The 17,928-nt window shown below is 43.3% G+C and overlaps 1 protein-coding gene and 1 long non-coding RNA gene across 6 annotated transcripts in view; one reads left to right on the top strand and one right to left on the bottom strand.

Annotated features, from left to right (window-relative positions):
- The window catches only part of Mettl8 (methyltransferase like 8), a 90,800-nt gene extending 82,298 nt beyond the window's left edge, over positions 1-8,502 (top strand). For 2 of the 3 annotated variants that reach the window (XM_036186121.1, XM_036186119.1), the window contains exons 8-11: positions 1,638-1,777; positions 5,917-6,023; positions 6,563-6,628; positions 7,387-8,502. In XM_036186121.1, the coding sequence (XP_036042014.1) occupies positions 1,638-1,777; positions 5,917-6,023; positions 6,563-6,628; positions 7,387-7,544 (471 nt within the window). In that variant the 3' untranslated portion in view covers positions 7,545-8,502. Of the gene's footprint in view, positions 1-1,637; positions 1,778-5,916; positions 6,024-6,562; positions 6,629-7,019; positions 7,090-7,386 lie in introns of all 3 variants that reach the window. The other variant, XM_036186120.1, reaches the window with a different exon arrangement.
- LOC118582945 lies at positions 1,665-16,144 on the bottom strand. Of its 3 annotated transcripts, XR_004944809.1 has the most exons (4): positions 15,922-16,144; positions 15,370-15,459; positions 13,001-13,208; positions 1,665-1,841 (listed from the first exon to the last, which is right to left on the bottom strand). It is a non-coding gene; the product is annotated as an uncharacterized LOC118582945 (long non-coding RNA). The 3 variants fall into 3 exon arrangements; XR_004944807.1 differs by lacking the exon at positions 13,001-13,208; XR_004944808.1 differs by lacking the exons at positions 1,665-1,841; positions 13,001-13,208 and adding an exon at positions 14,187-14,843.
- Between the last annotated feature and the right edge of the window lie 1,784 nt (positions 16,145-17,928).

The following is a 17,928-nucleotide window of genomic DNA, read 5'->3' as shown; positions in this document are numbered from 1 at the left end:
CTCTGTACACACATGTCCACTTGTATGTGCATGTGTTCCTGTGCACACAAACACATAACTACAAACAAACCAAAAAATAGTGTGTTAAACATAGACGTTAAGTAAAGCTTTTAAAAGTTAACACTGGCTGGGCCAGGGGTGGCACACACCTTTAATCCCAGTACTTGGGAGGCAGAGGCAGGTGGATCTCTAGTTTGAGGCCAGCCTCCTCTACAGCACAAGTTCCAGGACTGCCAGGGCTACACAGAGAAACCTTGTCTCGAAAAAGAAAAACAAGTTAACAACTGAAAGTTAATTTTTGACAATAGTAGTATTTGTTACAGACAGTCCTAAAATAAAAACGCATATTGAAGAAGGCAAGTATACCAGTCATCACATTTCCCAGGATGACATGGTGGTTTGATATCTTTCCTTCCACTGTTGATTCCGCAGACAAAATAGCCTCACTGAACTGCACCCCATTCAGGTGGACAAAATAGTGAATTTTAGTAGTAGAGCTGTGTGACCATCACTGTTACCTAATTTGGGATATGTAGTGGAAGATGATTTGTATTTTACGGAGAAGGAAACATGGAAAACACAGAGCAGTGGTACATGTGAGGACCATCTTGGCACTTCTCAAAGAACTCGGGGCTGACCTTGAGCAGCAGCCCCAGCAGCCCCAGAGCCCACTCCACTCCATTTCCACACTGACGTGGGACTGTGGGAAGTGTTTGCTGTCAAGTCCAAGTGCTTCCCGCTTAGTTTCTGTTTTCTTTTTGTTTGTTGATTGGGTTTTGGTTTGGTTTGGTTTGAGTTGGGGTGGGGTGGGTTGGGTTGTTTTGTTTGTTTGTTTTTGGAGGGGGTTTGTTGTTGTTATTGTTTGTTGTTTGTTTTTCAAGACGGGGTTTCTCTGTGTAGCCCTGGCTGTCCTGGATCTCACTCTGTAGCCCAGGCTGGCCTCAAACTCAGAGATCTACCTGGCTCTGCCTCCCCAGTGCTGGGATTAAAGGTGTGCGTCACCGCTGGCTTTGTTTTTGTCTTTGTTTTTTGTTTTTTGTTTTTGGATTTTTTTTTTTTTTTTAGGACAGCTTGAAGTACAGTAACAGAGTACTGAACTAGAAATGAAGTTTTTTAAGTTCACAGAGGAAAGACGCTTAGGAGAAAAATGTTAATTTTTATTATATTTATTTATTTTGTGGGGAGGGAATAGACATGCCAGGGGGCTCATGTGGAGATGAGAGGACCATCTGGGGGGTCGGTTCTCTTCTTCTGCCATGTGGGTCCCCAGAGCAAGCACCTTTACCAGCCAGGCCTACCATCTCACTGTTCCAAGAAAGGATTTTTTTAAATGACCTTTATTTAAAAAAAAAAAAAAAAAAAAAAAAAAAGAGCCGGACAGTGGTGGCGCACGCCTTTAATCCCAGCACGCAGAGCCAGGTGGATCTCTGTGAGTTCAAGGCCAGCCTGGGCTACAGAGTGAGTTCCAGGAAAGGTGCAAAGCTACACAGAGAAACCCTGTCTCAAAAAATAAAATAAAATAAAATAAAATAAAATAAAATAGAATAAAAACACAAAACCAAAAGATATAAAATATAAGGAAAACAACCCCCCCCCAAGTCTGCTAACTCCCACCCTGTATTCCTTCACCATGACAGTCACATGCGTCCTACAGTGAGGCCCGCTGCTCTGCCTTTGTTCATGATGTGTGTGATGACGGCCTGGCCTACCCTTTTCCGGATGGGGTCCTGGACGCCGTTCTTCTCGTCTTTGTGCTCTCTTCCATCCACCCTGGCAGGTAAACGAAGACGAAAGGGCACAGCTAATGTGTGAAGCTCCTTCAGCAGCCGTGGTTTTCAGAGCTATCAAAGCAAAAATGACAGTCCCCGACTTGATTATCTAGTGAGCTCCGTTATGTTTAACATGCTACCTTTAAGTGCAGTTTCTCCTTTCTTCACTGAACTCCAAGAAAGGAACTGGTCAAATGCTTCATTAGCGAGCTTTCTGTCACTGTCAGAATGAAGTGAGTATATTCTGGCAAGACACATACCTATTAAAAGTGACAGCGCTTCAAGGAAATTACACATGCAGAACAGCCTAATAGACCCCCAGGAGGGAGATTGTACTAGGTGATCAGAAACAAACATCTTTGATTTAGCCTCATCTAAAGTGTCTGGGGAGAGGTGGGCTGCAGTCTGCATGGTTTCACGCAGGTCCAGTGAGGGGCTTGTGTTTTAAAGAAGCCTGTTGAGGAATCATGGCTATACTGATTTGACAGAGTGGGAGTGCTTGGACCTGTAGGGTCTAAGGTGGATCGAGAGCCATGATTGATGTGTGTGTGTGTGTGTGTGTGTGTGTGTGTGTGTGTGTGTGTGTGTGTTACTGGGAATTAGCCTTAGGATCCTGTGCATGTTGGGCATGTGCTCTTCTACAGAGTGTCCCTAACCCCTTAAGGATGACTTATGTTTTTATTCTTACATGATACTGGTCTTCATTTTTTGTTGTTGTTGTTGTTGTTGTTTTTTGAGAAAGAGTCTCCCTGTATAGCCCATTCTGACCTTGAACTCTCTCCAGCCCAGGCTGACCTCGAACTCCCAGGGCCCCTCTTGGCTCAGCTTCCCCACTGCTGAGATTACAGGCATGCACCTCCACGCCCACCCGTGGGACTTGTGCTTTAGTGAGATTTCACAGCCCCCGGCAAGAGGGTACAGGTCTGCACTGGATTCCTTTTGCTTGATAGTGTAATCCCTTCCCACAGAAACGTGAGTCCTGCACACGAGAACCTTTGCTGGCTTTTTAGTTCCCATTCAGAGTTGAGCACTTTACTACTTAGTGAGGGAAAATTTGATTCCCAGATTAATCAAAAAGAGTTATAAATATAATACCTGATGCATAGATTAGGTTCCACTAAGCCACTTTCCCTTCTCCATTTCCACAATGTATTTCTTTTCTGATAATATGTTCATCTGTTGGCACTACTGCAGGATAGTCAAAATGTCAGCTCTGGGCTTTGCTTCTGTATATCAATAGTTAAAAGGATGAGGTAGGTAATGAAGAGCAAGATTTCCTGTTTGGTACTTAAAATAGGAAATGCATAGATTCTAAATAAGACTGCAGAAAGACTATTTGAGATTAGTTCTGGTCATGTATTTTATTGTGATTTGAATTAAATATTAGTAAGAAGGAGAAACAGATATCCTAGGATGTTTACCTTTATAATATTCACTCTGTTTATTATAAAATAAATTCAAATGCCTCATGTCAGTACAACTTTTTTGTCTATGTGGAAATGATCTAAAAATAAGGTGAATGATCTGGGTGTGGTGGTGCACACTTGTGGTCCCAGCTACTTGGGTGGTTAAGACACAGTGTCTCTGGAGCCCGGGTGTTTGAGACCAACCTGGACAGTCCAATGAAACCCCACCTTGAGACATTTTAACTAAATAAAGGTGAGTGAGCCAATAGAAGAGAGGTGATCAAAAGAAATAGTTTAGCAATGTCTTTAGGATCATTTAGGACTATAATTGTGAATGTGCATCCAAGAAAATTCTAGAAAAGTAATTCATTAGCAGCAGAAACAAGGAAATGGCAAGTGATTCAGCTAGATCCTGAGTCTGAGGCTAGCAGCTTAAATGGAAATAAATTTTAAGAGGCTACAGGAGGAAGCTAACTGTCTTCCTGGTCATTGAAAGAAAATACAAGATACACACAAAATAAAAGCTGAGTGGGGAGTCAGCAGACTGGAGAGTCTTGTTGTTTCTCTGTCTTTATCTCTCTTTTTTTTTTTTTTTTTTGAATTTTTATTTTGGTTTGTTTTTTGTTTTTTGAGACTGGGTTTCTCTGTGTAGCCCTGGCTTTCCTGGATGCTTTGACCAGGCTGGCCTTGAACTTAGAGATTCACCTGCCCCTGGCTCCCAAGTGCTGGGATTAAAGGCATGTGTCACCACTTGCCTGGCTGCTTTTTTTTATAATTTGGCAGGAGCTGGATTCTACCCCACTATTCTACTAAATGTAATTTTTAAAGATTTTTTTAAATTATGCATGTGTGAGAGTGTGTGTGTGTTGGGGGCCGGGTGTTGTCTCTCTTTCATACTTACATGGGTCCCAAGGATCCGACTCAAGCTGCCAGGCTTTTGTGGCAAGTGCTTCTACCTGCTGAGCCATCTTGGCAGCCATGAAGGTTGTTTTAAATGAAAGGAATTTATAAATCACCTGAGCTAACCTCATCTTTTCAAAATAAGAAAGCCTCAGCAACTTTAAGTGGCTTAGATAAAGCAGAGGCTGAGCTGGGTGTGGTGGCTTACGTATGTAACACTAGCACTCAGACAGGAAGACTGATCCAAGTTCAAGGCCGGTCTGGGCTACAGAATGAGTTCCAGACCACCTTGGGCTACAGTGTAAGATCCTGTCTTACAAGCCAAAATCAAATAAACAAACCAAAAGAGACAACAAAGACTTTCCCTGTAGGCTGCCATTTCTCCTCCCTCCCACAGCAGGTAGTGGCCATTGCTCTGCACCCTGACTGTCATTCCCTGTGGGCTCCATGAGCCCTCTCCGTTGGCGCTGTGGGCAGCCAGTGCCTGTCACTCACCATCAATAGATGACCTGCCTCTTTCTGGCCCACACAACAGAGACCATGAACACAGAACCCAAATTCCACATCAAGATTTATTCTAAGAGTCGTATTTGATTGCCTGCTCCAGAAGCAGGATAAGGAATTAAAAAGAGTAAAGCCAGAGCCTCCTGGTATTGAGCTGGAATTGAGATGTGACTATAGTCGAAAGAGGCCAAGAATAAGGAAAAGGGAGCTTTGTCTTTGAGAGGAAGTCATATACACAAAGGCCTACACAGGCTATGGAGCCCATGGTGCCGTCGTGTTTGGTTGGGAGAGAAGCTTTGGTCAGAGCAGTAGAAACATCATTGGAAGAATTCATCCTCAGAACTCTGTAAGAAAGAAAACTTTGCCCTCCAGATTAAAATCATGAAATTCTTTTGGCAATGAGGTGATTTTTCCAGGACCATTGTTTGATGTCAGACAACTCATTGCTAACATCCACAGAAATTAACAAGAAGGATGTGTAGTGTATTGGGAAGTGATTCTGTTTCTGGGCTTGGAGAGGTAATTGTCTGTCCCAAGGAACTGCCCAGGGAAACAGGAAACAGCAGAGGGAAGGGGGAGGACCAGGAGGGGAAACAAGAGGAGGAGGAAGAAAATTGAGTCCATGGATAGGATAGTGAAAGAAAAGAAGAATGACCCTCCATCCTGAGATGAAGAAGTCAGGGGCTGAGGGGACTCTGCAGCTAAAATGCCTGCTGTACACAGCTGAGGACCCCAGTTCAGATTCCCAGAACCCAGGGGAAAATCCAGACAGGCGTGGATGCAGTTTATAATCCTGACGTCCAGAAGGGAGCAAGGTGGCCAGTTAGGCTAGCTGAACCTGGGTTCCACGAGAGACCCTGCACAAAGTCAACTGGGCTTGCACACGTATGTGAACATGTATATGCATACTGTGAGTACTAGACATACACAAAAGGCAGGCAGGCAGGCTAGGAGAAGAACTAACGTGGAGGAAAGATGACCCATTTCACTGTGTGAATTTGGGGTGGTTCTGGCATGTCTTATTCTGCAGAAAATGACACACCTTTTTACCTTTGTCCCCTACCGTTATTTAACGGAAGAAACATAAGTGGACGGGTGGGTGGGTTGTCTGTTTGGTTTGTGTGAGACAGGGTCTCACTACGTGGCTGAGGCTGGTCTGGAATCCATGATCCTCCTGCCTCGGGTTCTGGGATTGCAGATCTGTGGTTTGCAGTTGAGCTTTCGAATTTGGTTCCTTTGGATACACAATGCTTTTTCCCCTTTGTTTTTGTTGTTGTTTTGTTCTGTTTTGTTTTTTGTTACATGTATGATTTCTTTGGCTTACTTTGTTTTCCAAGGATGCAAGCTGTTGTCCACCGACTGTCCAGGTTGCTGAAGCCTGGGGGAATGCTGTTATTTCGGGATCATGGACGATACGATAATGCTCAGCTTCGTTTTAAAAAAGGTAATAGGGGCTGAAAGGGTGGCTCAGTGGTTAAGTGCTCTAACGAAGATGGGAGTTTGGTTGCAGCACCCACACCAGGAAGCTCACAACCACCTGTAGCTCCAGCCCACGCCCTCTCTGGTGTCTGCCCACACACATGTGCATGTGCCTATATACTGACACATATATACATAATTTAAAATAAAGATAAAAATTTTTAAAGGAAATATTATATTGAGTTCTAAGTTATTTTAATGTGTTTTTGGACTATAAAAATATTTCATGTCGGGCTGGAGAGATGGCTCAGAGGTTAAGAGCACCAACTGCTCTTCCAGAGGTCCTGAGTTCAATTCCCAACAACCACATGGTGGCTCACAACCATCTGTAATGAGATCTGGTGCCCTCTTCTGTATACATAATAAATAGACAAATCTTTAAATATATATATATATATATATATATATATATGTATGTATATATAGATATATATTTCATGTCAAATTATTTTGATTTATCTTGTTTTTGAAGGAACTATCAAGTTTTTCTTTTTTCTTTTTTAGGGCGTTGTTTATCTGAAAATTTTTATGTCCGAGGAGATGGTACCAGAGCCTATTTCTTTACTAAAGGTATGCTGATCTATTACCCGAGGTAAATGATGAGCTGTGAAAACTCTCCTCAAGTAGTTATTTTCAGGGAGACACTCAGACGCTGTGAGCACCAGGCCTCAGTGATGATTCGACACTGCATGTCTTCATGGCCGGTGCTCACAACACTTCCACATAAAAGCATGCAAACAGCCTTTGCCTTTTCATCGTCTTCCAGTTAGAATTACTTTTAAAGAAAGAGTTATTTGTTTCACTCTTATATTAGAGTAAAGGTTCAGGGTGTAATTTTGGAGATATTGTTAGCCTGGATATGAAAAAAAAATGATAGTATGCCACAGCCACGGGAAAGAATTTTATTTTTATAAGTCTAATGAAAATTAGTTCTCACTAGTCAATTTCTTGTCTTAAACAGTGCTTCTGACAGCACCAAGTGAATCCTGTGTCCAAGGGCTTCCCCAACTTAATAGAGCCTTTTATAACAGGTAATCTTGGGTTGTAAAACAGAGGCCCGTGAAGGAGGCCCATTTCAAACTGTTGAAAGTCTAGCCATAGCTCGTCACGGTAGTCTACCCTGGTCCTGCTGGCCCTGTCCTGTCAGCCTGTTCACACTTGCAAACTGGGGAGATAAGATTGCCCCACTTGGTTTCCTTCACTTCACTGTGTAGTGTTTCTTGGTGTAAACGAAACCCAGATGAACAATCCTGCAGGGCGCCCCATTGGTCCTTCCTCCCCTCTCCCCTCCACGTGCTGTGTCTTTGACTGCCACCTTTGTCTCAAAGGGGAAGTCCACCGTATGTTCTGCGAGGCTGGATTACATGAGAAGCAAAATCTGGTTGATCATCGCTTGCAAGTGAACAGGAAAAAACAGGTGGTGATGCACCGAGTGTGGGTTCAAGGAAAATTCCAGAAACCATTGCACTGGACTCAAAGGGGCTGAAATGAGCATTTACACTCCTTTCTGTGACTGAGCTACGTGTCACGTTAAGGTATGAAACCAGGGTGAGATGTTGTTCAAAGGCTGCTGTCAGAGAAGAGCATCGGTGGCCCTGCTGCTCTGTCCTCTGAGCTCTTTGGACAGTTTAAGCACATGGAGTGACTTGAAAGACTGTGCCACCCTCTGTGTCTTCAGAACTTGAAGTATTTGTTTGTTTGGTTTTGTTTTGTCTAACCATGTTCCCTTGAATTTTATGACTTTGAATTAAATTACTGATATAAGGCATATAGTTTTGAGAATGCAACCTGTCCACATTTTAGAAGTGGAAGAGATTATCTTCATTATTGGATGTGGTGAAGCATTCCCAAACAGTCAAACCGCCCTCCATTGTTAATCAGTAGCAGAGGTGCAGGGTGCCTTGTTTTTAGAAGAACTTACAAGCACAGGATAAAGGTTTATTGTTTTTGTTTCATTTTATTACATTTTCTCCAGCCCCCTTTTTTATTCTCTCCCCATACTAATGTCTGAAATACAATTTTAGTTTCTCTTCCTCTCCAAAGATGAGGAAGTGTGGCCTTGTTAACTCACTCTCCGGCTGTTCTGAGATGTGCAGGTCATCGCTGAGACAGTCGTGCTGTGGTGGTTAGTTTTCATGGCCATCATGACCCAGTCTGGACTCTCCTGGGAAGAGTCTCCAGAGGGTCAGTTGCCTGTGAGTTTGTCTTAACTGTGTTAATTGGTGTGGGAAGACCTGCCCCCTGTGGACAGTACCATTCCCTGGGTTTGGATCCTGAACTGAGTAAGAGTGGACAAAATAAGCTGAGCCCCGGCATACCTGTGTTCTTTCTTCTCTGCTCTTGACTGTGGGTGTGACCAGATGCTTCACGTGCCTGACCTCCCTACTGTAACCTGGTGGACTGCAATCTGGATTTGTGAGCTAAAATAAACCGTTCTCCCCTAAGTTGCTTTTGTAGGAATTTTCTTTAATTTTATATGCATGGGTTTTGCCTGAATGTTTGTCAGTATACCATGTGCATGCCTAGTGCCTGCAGAGGCCATCAGTATCTCTGCCTACAGCGGATGTCTATGGTGGAATAATTTTCTGTACACTGTGAAGATGTGTCATTCTGATTAGTTTAATAAAAATCTGAATGGCCAATAGCTACACAGGATTTTCAGGCACACAGGAGGCTGGGAAGAAAAAGGGAGGAGTCACCAGCCAGAAGGAGAGGAAGCAGGATGGGGAGCACAGAGTAAAGGTGACTGAGACACACAGAAGAATGTAGATTAAAAGGTATGGGTTAATTTAAGTTATAGAACTAGTTAGGAACAAGCCTAAGCTAAGGCCAAGCTTTTATAATTAATAATATGTCTCTGTGTTATGATTTGGGAGCTGGCTGACAGGGCAGAGAAAGACTTACTACAAATGGCATCCAACGTGGTATCACATATATCCACACAAGACCTGGAAAAGCTTTTTTAAAAAGGTTCTAAACACACAAGAATGGAGCCAAAGCAGTGTTCTAGTCTTGTGTCTCTCATGCTGGCCATGGTACAGAGACACGTTATCCCAGCACTTGCCAGCATGCTTGAGCTGCCAGTGAGCCATGAGGTAAGCTGCACAGTGGTTTAAAATTTTGCTCATGCAGACAGAAAAGGTTACAGATACTCAGTAAAGCAGGTTCAGACTGAAAAAAAAACAAAAACAAAAAAAAACAACTCTAAACAGGTTACAGTGTGTTTATAGGCTTAAGAAAAAAAAGAAAAGAAAAAGGATATAGACAGTCATAAAAATAAGTAACTAGGGCTGGAAGAGATGGCTTAGAGGTTAAGGGCACCAACTGCTCTTCCAGAAGTCCTGAGTTCAATTCCCAGCAACCACATGGTGGCTCACAACCATCTGTAATGAGATCTGGTGCCCTCTTCTGGCCTGCAGTCATACATGCTATATACATAATAAATAAATAAATACACAAATAAATAAATCTTTAAAAAAAAATAAGTAAATAAGTATAATAAAGTCTTTAAAGAGTAAAGTAATAAAAAAAAAAATAAAGACTAGCCACATAGAGATGGGAAATACACAGGGAGTCTGAATCCTGTATGTTAGTGTTGTCTTTCAATTGTTTCCTGATTGCTGATAAACAAACTAGCTGCAGAGAGACATTGGACTTGGAAACTGCTAAATTAAACCAACCTATATATTTTAAGAATAACTTCAAAATGAAAATCAAACAATGTGTTGCATTGGAGGAGATATTACGCTTTTGTTTCCAGAGGAAATGAAAAGCTGTAGATTCCTTCCAGATTAATAGAGATGAGATTTGACTAAGTATCTTGGCTATAGACATAGGGGAGGAAACCAAAAGGACTACAGGACAGGTGACGTGTAAGCTGATCCCTTGACATGGGAACAGCTCTGAGATGAGATGAGACATGATAAATCTTGTTGGCTACAGAGTTCTCATGACTTATTTTTACATGCCATCCTTTCATATGGCATGGATTTATATTACAATTTGATTATACAGTCCAAATGGACTTAGAAAGTTGAGAGATACCTTTTACTTGCTCAAACATAAAACAAAAAGTCATCTTTAACTGACTTATGCACACTGCACATTCCATTCTTGTGTTAATGCAGATATGTGTGTTATCTTTGAAAGTTTATGTGTTTTCAGAACAAGGGAACCAGACACCAATAAAAACAGGTGGCCTAGGTGATCCAGCCTCTCAGAATGCCTCTGTTGCAGTTTGCTCAGAGTTCTGCATCCAGAACAGCTTCAAGGCTGCTGGCTGAGATGGTCCAGCCTCATGGACTACTCCAGCCAGGACTTCAGATAAGTCCTACCCTTCCCCATTGCACAGAGACTGGACAACACATAATACAGCTAACTCTCCCAGGACTTGACCATTAACCCAATTTTCCCAGAGTCTCCTAAAGATTTCAGCACCCCCAGACAATAGGAAGCAGTCTAGAGAACACAACACCCACATTGCCAAGAGATGGGGTGGATGGCTTTTGGTCATTCAATTGGTTATAGATGTTTGTCTTCATCTAGGAGGGTTCGTTACAAGTTGTTATTGGTCTTGGTCAGGAGAAAAGCTAAACAAAGAAGTTAGATTCAAGAATATCTTTCTGAAGGAAAAAAGGGAGGTATAGTATAGAAATGATGAGATAAAGGGGTGGATTGTTGAATCTACTTTTAAACAACTACTAGACTCAACTATTTTCCATTGGTGTGGATTTATGTATATTAATACAAATTAATGTTATTTTTGTTATAATGTATATATGTTTCTATTCTTGTTTAAAGTATTGTACCTATGCAGCTCATTTTAAAAGGTGATGTAAAGTTTTAGTCTTTGGAAACTATTTAGGATAATAAATACAGGTTAATAGCTAGTCATCTATAACTATCAAACAGAGTCATATTGGGTGTGTTTTCAAGATCACACAGAGATATATTTTAGATAAATATGTGATCTTCAAACACTTCAAAGACCTACAAAATATGGCATTTAAAATGCTTTGTTAACAAAGCATTTAATGACAGTGAGACACATCTGCTCCTGGCAGTACCAATTTACTTCAAAAAAAAGGATAATAGGCATCAAAGAACCTCCATAAGGATTTTGCTTTCTTTACAGCAAAAGTTAGCCATTTGGGCAAGAAACTGCCCTTGTCTCAACTGCTGACAGTATATTATCCAAACTGGACCAGCAGGACACAAAGAAAAGTGACTTCCAAACTTTGCCAAGACAGGGTAGAACATCTTTCAAAAAGTCCTGCTTCACAGAAAAGTCTGTCAGATATTCTAGGCCTGTGGGCTGCAGATGGATGCCCCAGTGTTACAGAGGAACCTTGGGTGACTGTCCAGGCAGCCAACTGTCTCTGTCATCTCTTTTAGCTTTGGAAGTTGCTTGCTCTACACTTCATATTTACTCAGGTACTATTATATACTGAGGTCTTTGATGGAGTTGAAGACTAGATAGTCATAGTTTTTCTTAGTTGTGATACAAGATTAATTAGGTAAAGAACTTTGAACTCACCAAGATAAGATAAATAATAAAGTATTTTCTCCAAAATTGCAAAATACAAATGGATGAAATTTTGTGAATGTAATTCTTACCTGATAATTGTTATTATATATAGTTTTACTGTGTTAGAGTTAAACCTTTTCCTTTTTATTTACACAAAAAAGGGGGGGGGAATGTTGTGGAATAATCTTTGTACACTGTGAAGATGTGTCACTCTGTTTGGTTTAATAGAGCTAGTTAGGAATAAGCCTAAGCTAACATTAAGCTTTCACAGTTAATAGTAAGTCTCCATGTTGTGATTTGGGAGCTGCCTGGCAGGACAGAGAAAGACTCACTACAGGCATTGGCTCCTTTGCACCTAGAGTTATAGGTGTTTGTGAGCCTGTTGTATGACAGACTTTTTCAGGCAGAGGCAGCACACACTTGTCTACTCACCCAGATAAGGAGCCTGTGCCTGAGCAAAGTCCAACTTAGTGAACCTGTGAGTTTTATTGTGGTCACTTACAGGAATGTGGTGAGAGGTTGCTCACAGAAGTAAGAATGACTCAATAAGAGCTGTTCACCAAAGCCCAACCAGCATGGTGGCAGCTCACAAAGCTGGGCCTGAAGCATGCCCCACAGTCTGCAGACTGCTCAGATTGGAGAGTGCCTCACTTGTCCCAAGTCTCTTCCAGGCAGCTCCACTGCTCTCTGCTTCTTTGCACCTTGGCTCCTCTTTACTATTTACTTTTGGGAGGGAGGTGCCTAGTGAATCTACTGAGTTTTAGGGACTTTCTGAAGGTATCTTGAGTTGTCTATTTTATGTCTTAACTCTGAGATATGGATGTTTCAATCTGGAAGGAAACTACTACATGACAGCTGTCAATATGGCCATTGGGAATCTTCTGGAAGAGCAGCCAGTGATCTTAAACCCTGAGCCATCTCTCTAAGCCCACGGTCAGGGTATTTTATCACAGAAACTAAGGCATACGTTCAAGAAAATTCTTCTAACAATTAGAAATGTATTTGTTCCCTTGCTTCAGAAAGAAAGTATGTTGGCTTGCTGTTTGTCCTTTGTAAAAACAGAGTTCCTTAAACAAGTCCCTCATTATGCAGTGTTTACTGAATGTTTCCATTATGTGTTATCAAACTTTGGAGCCACAGCTTGTAACACAACTCAGATCTGGTCACCCATCTTCAAGAAGCCAATTAAAAGAATAAAGGTAAAGTAGAAAGCAGAAGAAGGAGACTTATTCAATGTGGACACATTGGGAAGAGGGACAGAAGGATCCAGGGAACCTCTCCAAGTCCAGTCTTTGGGGCTCTGAAGTGAGATAAAAGTTTAAATAGAGTGCTGAGGACGTGCTATCAAAGTAGCGCCACCCAAGGGCTGGTCTCCGTAAACTCAGATCCAGACAATGAGCAGATGAGGAACTTACCCAGAGGAGATGCACAGTTCTGAAAGCAGTGGTCTGGAAAAAAGTCCAGGTCCAAAAGTTTTTCTTTGCTTATTTGTTTGCTTGTTTGAAACCATCTGACTCGTAGCCCGGGCTAGCCTCAACACAGGCCATGATCCTGCTGCCCTGGCCTCCAGGGTGCTCAGATTTCCAGGTGTGAGACTTTTGAAATCCCTTAGAAATTTGTTTCCTAGAAGAATGTAATGAGTCCATTTGGGATTGTGGGTTTGTAACCTGACAGAAATGAAGATATTCCAAAGATGCACTTGTGTCTCTCAATCTGACCATCAGACCATTGAAGCAGTGGACCCCAAAGAAGTAGGATTCACCCCAGGAATCTCATGCTGGGCTGAAGGAAAGGGCATCTGTAGCCAGAAGTTTTCCTGTATCCTGCAGCCGCTTGGTCCCAAGTAAACACACAGAGGCTTATTTTAATTACAAACTGTTTGGTCTATAGCCTCAGGCTTATTGCTACCTAGCTATCACAACTTAATTCAACCCATTTCTGTTAATTTGTGTTTTGCCACATGGCTTCGTGGCTTTACCAGTGTTCCATTACATCTTGCTCCCCCGGCAGCACTCAGCTTCTCCTCCAACTCTGTGTCTCTGCTTGGATTTTCCACCTACCTCTAAGCTGTCTTGCCATAGGCCAAAGCAACTGATTTATTAACCTATGGTAGCAACACATTCACAGCATACAGAAAGACCATTCCACAGCAGGCATCAGCCATGGGGGGTGGGGGGGGGGAACGTATCTGCCAGAAGGAGATTCCACACAGTTCTAACAACTCATCACAGCACCCTACAGGACAAGACTGAAGTCCAGACAAGGATGTGTCAGGAGTGGGCAGGCTCACACCTTGATGAGACTGCTTAGATGTGCCTGTACTAGGTTCTGTATTTAAACTTCAATCTCATTCTGGAAGAATTAGACCAACATGGGGTTTCCTAGTGTCTCTGCCCCTCTTCTGCTGTGACCACATCGAGTAAATCTTTTTCTGGTTTCCTCCTTAGTTTGGCTTTTTTTTCCTCCTGATTGTTTCGTTTTGTTTTGTTTTGTTTTGAGACAGGGTCATACTCTATAGCCCTCCCTCTATAGACCAGGCTGGCCTCAAACTCACAGAGATCTACCTGCCTCTGCCTCCCTAGAGATAAGATTAAAGGCATGCACCACCACACCCAGTAAGTTTGGCTCTTTTAATTGACTTATCGAGGAGAGATGGCCAGACCTGACTTGGGGTACAAATTGTAACCCCAAGTTTGATAACAGGTTGACCTCATAGCAGACTGTGGCAGAAGAGCTTAATTGATGGTATCCCCAGAACACGTGGAGTCAGGCAAAGTGCCTGAAGGAACCAGCTTCAGCACAAACGCTCAGTCATCATCATCATCCCACACAGTGCAGGTGGCAGGGTCACCCTTCTAAGGAGAGATAAGCTGGGGGGGGGGGGGGGGGTGGGGAGGAATCGAGCTTCCCGGAGGAGCTGGGCCTCAGCTTGTCTTTGACTCTCTGTTCTCAGTGTTTGAATGAGATTAGTCTGTCTAGGACACTAATGAGAACTGGTGCTGAGAGCTGGAACGAGGCAGCTTGTGAACAGACTAGCACTGTGAGGATGTGATGTCCAGTCTCCAGACGGGAGCCATCCAAGTTGGTTCCTTCCAGCCATGGTGTTTTACAAGCATGTTCAGAGAGATTTGTTGAAGACATGTCTATGGCATGTAAAATGGGTGAGGTCAATGATCAGTGGTGAGGAAAACCACAGGCTGATTTTGGAATACATTTGCCTTTGGTGGCAAGTTCTCAGAAGTACAGCTATCAAGGTTTCTGTTGAAATGGAAAAGTCAGAATTTACCCAAGACTCTTAACTCACTTGTATTTCATAATTAAAGTCTACATTAAAAAGCCAAAACAGTCATGAAAGTATTATGTACAATGGGGCAGTTTAGATAAGTTAATGTTGCTATGGGAACCCCAACAGATCTTCTCATGTCTCCATTTAAAAACCATGGCCCAAGGTGGTTTTAAAAACAACAGAAGGTAAAATTATTCGCACATTCTCACACATGTAAATTGTACTGTCTCCCTCAGTTCTAAATAGCAGATTCAAGCCAGCCTCTTGACTGGCACAGTAAAATTCAGCTTCATATCTTTCTATAATGTATTACAGCATGTGAGTTAACCTTTAAAAGCTTCAAAAATACATCAACCAAATTTGGACTCTGAGGCACAAACTGGGCTTTCTTGGGCTCTCTCCAGCATAGACCTCCTCATCTTTGAACATCCCCACAGAAGCGCCACCCCCACCAAGCGTCTTCTGTGTTCTCATCAGTCCTTTCTCCACTCAGCCTACCTGCATGAGCTCCCTTCTTCAGGTTTGTGCCAGACAGAAATGCAGATATAAGCAGAGAAAGCCAAGGGAAGGGGCTGTTGGGAATTTTGCCTGTAGATAACGAAAAATCATGAGATGTCACAAATGTATCTGTTTGGGTATTAGCTTAAAATAGCTGATAACTGCGTGGAATTCTAATTCCCCTCACATTCATAAAGCTAGGGCTGTGGTTAGCAGAGGCTGATATTTAAAAATCTATTTCTGAGAGAGCCGTATTTCAGAGAGTCCATGTTCTCTCTAACAGAAAAAGGTATATTCCTTCGTCTTCTTACACAAGAGGAACAATGAAATAGATTAAAAGAGCACGCTCTATTTTCTCCAATTCTGAACGTCTCTTTGGAACACTGTCCCCCTGGGAACACTCTCCCATGAGGATCTGTTTGGGAAGGTGGAGAGGAAGTCAAGTTAGGGTTTCTGTTGTAAGTGTCCCTCCCCATCGAAATCCTCAGTTGCCATTGACTTCTGCTAACCACTTGTTTGGGTTCCAAACTGTGCACACATCCCTATTCCTACCTTGAAGTGCTTGTAAATCATTGCTGCACTCCAGTTGCCATGTGAAAATTCACCCATATGCAAATAACTGCTTTCCTGGGGACAAAACCCACAGTCATCTGAGCCATCCCGATGGTTTCGTTCTCTCCCAGAACTGCTTCCCTCCACGTCTATGGTTTTCCAGCTCACGGGGATCTGAATAGATCAGCTTCGTTAGCTAATTGATTCTGATGTTTATTATGCTCCTCACAAGGGCAGATGACTTCACATTTGCATCGCTAATAGACCTCTTTCAAAGCCTCTCCTCCTCCTGCCCGCCTGCCTGTTAGTCATCAGGAGACTACACGTTGGCGGGGCGGGAGGGGGCGGGGGTACTTCCCCCCTTGTGAAAGCATACTGTAAATTCCAGAGCACTGAATGTGTGAGGTATTGTTATTAATAACATCGTGTACAGTCTACAAGGTTGCGTGCGCAGCATTCAACGGACACCTTTTCGGTGGTTTTTGAGACATGGTAAGAGAAAGACAGTACAATGCTGTGGAAAAGTGTCTCCTAGAAAAGCATGGGTTCCGGGTCCCCTTGAACCACTTCGCTTCTCTCCATTCAGCTCCGAGTGCCGATTGTGTGTGTACAGTAGGGAGTTATTTGGAGCCTGGGAAGTAGCTGTTGTCAGGGCCATTTAGCAGATGAGACTGGGACTCTGAAATGCTAGGTGACTGATTTGCCCAGGCTGTGAGACGTGTTGAGAGGCAGAGTCAGAATGTAGACCTGGAATGGCCTGACTCCAAAAACCTCCTGGTTGGTGGGAAAGATGCTGGGGAGAGGGCTTCTGAATCCGCTGCAGAGCTGGTGGGAGTTTGGCTCAGAGGACCCCCCAGGTTCCTGCTCTTTGGAGATCCAGTCATTCTGTGAAATAAGTGGGTCGCACTTGTCCGCAGTTATAAAATGGAAAGGAAAGAAGGAAGGGAAACGACCCGTGAGGAATAACAAAGCAAAAGGGGCCTCCTCAGTCGGTTCTCTTCAGCTCTCTGAGTCTGCTCCGCTCTGCTCCTACCCCCCCCCCCCCCCCCCTCCACCCTGCCCCCACCCCACCCCACCCCACAGGCTCGCCTCGGCCCTGCACTTGGCAGCCCTCCTGACAGAGCACTTGCATACGCCTCAGTTTTAAGTTAAAAGGAACAAAAATAAAATAAAATAGTCCATGCTTCAAGGAAGGGGAAAGCCCTTAAAACATCTTCAGAGGGATTCAGCTGTACTGTAACCTAAAATCTGTGAAATCAGGAGGTGCCAGTAATAAAACATGTGTGAAACATCTTTATTTAAAACATTGTATGTACATGAATGCCACATTAATGCCAATTCAAACACGAAATGTGGATCCTTTCTTAGGATATGGTCTGGGATTTGAAAGGCACAAAGGTATCCTGCAAGCTGGCTTTGGTATGGTTACAGATATAAATAGAAGTGAAATAACACTTGCATCTTCATTTTTAATGAATCTATAGTGTGGCCTCAGAGCTAAAGAGGAAAGTAGATGCCAAAAATCTGCCTTTCATTAACATATGCCTTAAATGACAGGGAAGAGGTGTTGGAGACAAGATTACTTTTCCTATGAGTATGAATCAGCAACATGCAGCAACAAGCAAGTAATAATAGCTCTGCAGGTGAGAGCCTGCAGAGGGCAAGAAAAATAGCATCAGCCGGAAAAAGGCGTAAGTGCACCTGCAAAGGAAGATGGGTGTGGGGGGCCACAGAGCACAGCCCCCCCCCCCCCCCCCCCCCCCCCCCCGCACACCACGTCCGAGGGCGAGCACAGTGACGCGGAGTCTGGCAAAGCAGATTGGCATGCGATGGATGGAACACGTTAAAACCTCCAGATGGGCAAAGACCGCCGACCCTCAGCTGCCTCTGGAGCTGTCAGAGGCAGGCGTCGGGAGCCACGACTTGGCCAAGAGCTTCAAACAACAGCCTTTGATTCCCTGTTTCCTGCGGCTTCACAACCTCTTAACCAGGCCAGCGGTTCTCAAC

The sequence above is a fragment of the Onychomys torridus genome, chromosome 4 (genome assembly GCF_903995425.1).
Source record: "Onychomys torridus chromosome 4, mOncTor1.1, whole genome shotgun sequence".
In the NCBI taxonomy this organism is placed as follows: Eukaryota; Metazoa; Chordata; class Mammalia; order Rodentia; family Cricetidae; genus Onychomys; species Onychomys torridus.
The sequence above is the reverse complement of the archived record's forward strand: the minus strand, read 5'-3'. Positions and strand labels throughout refer to the sequence as shown.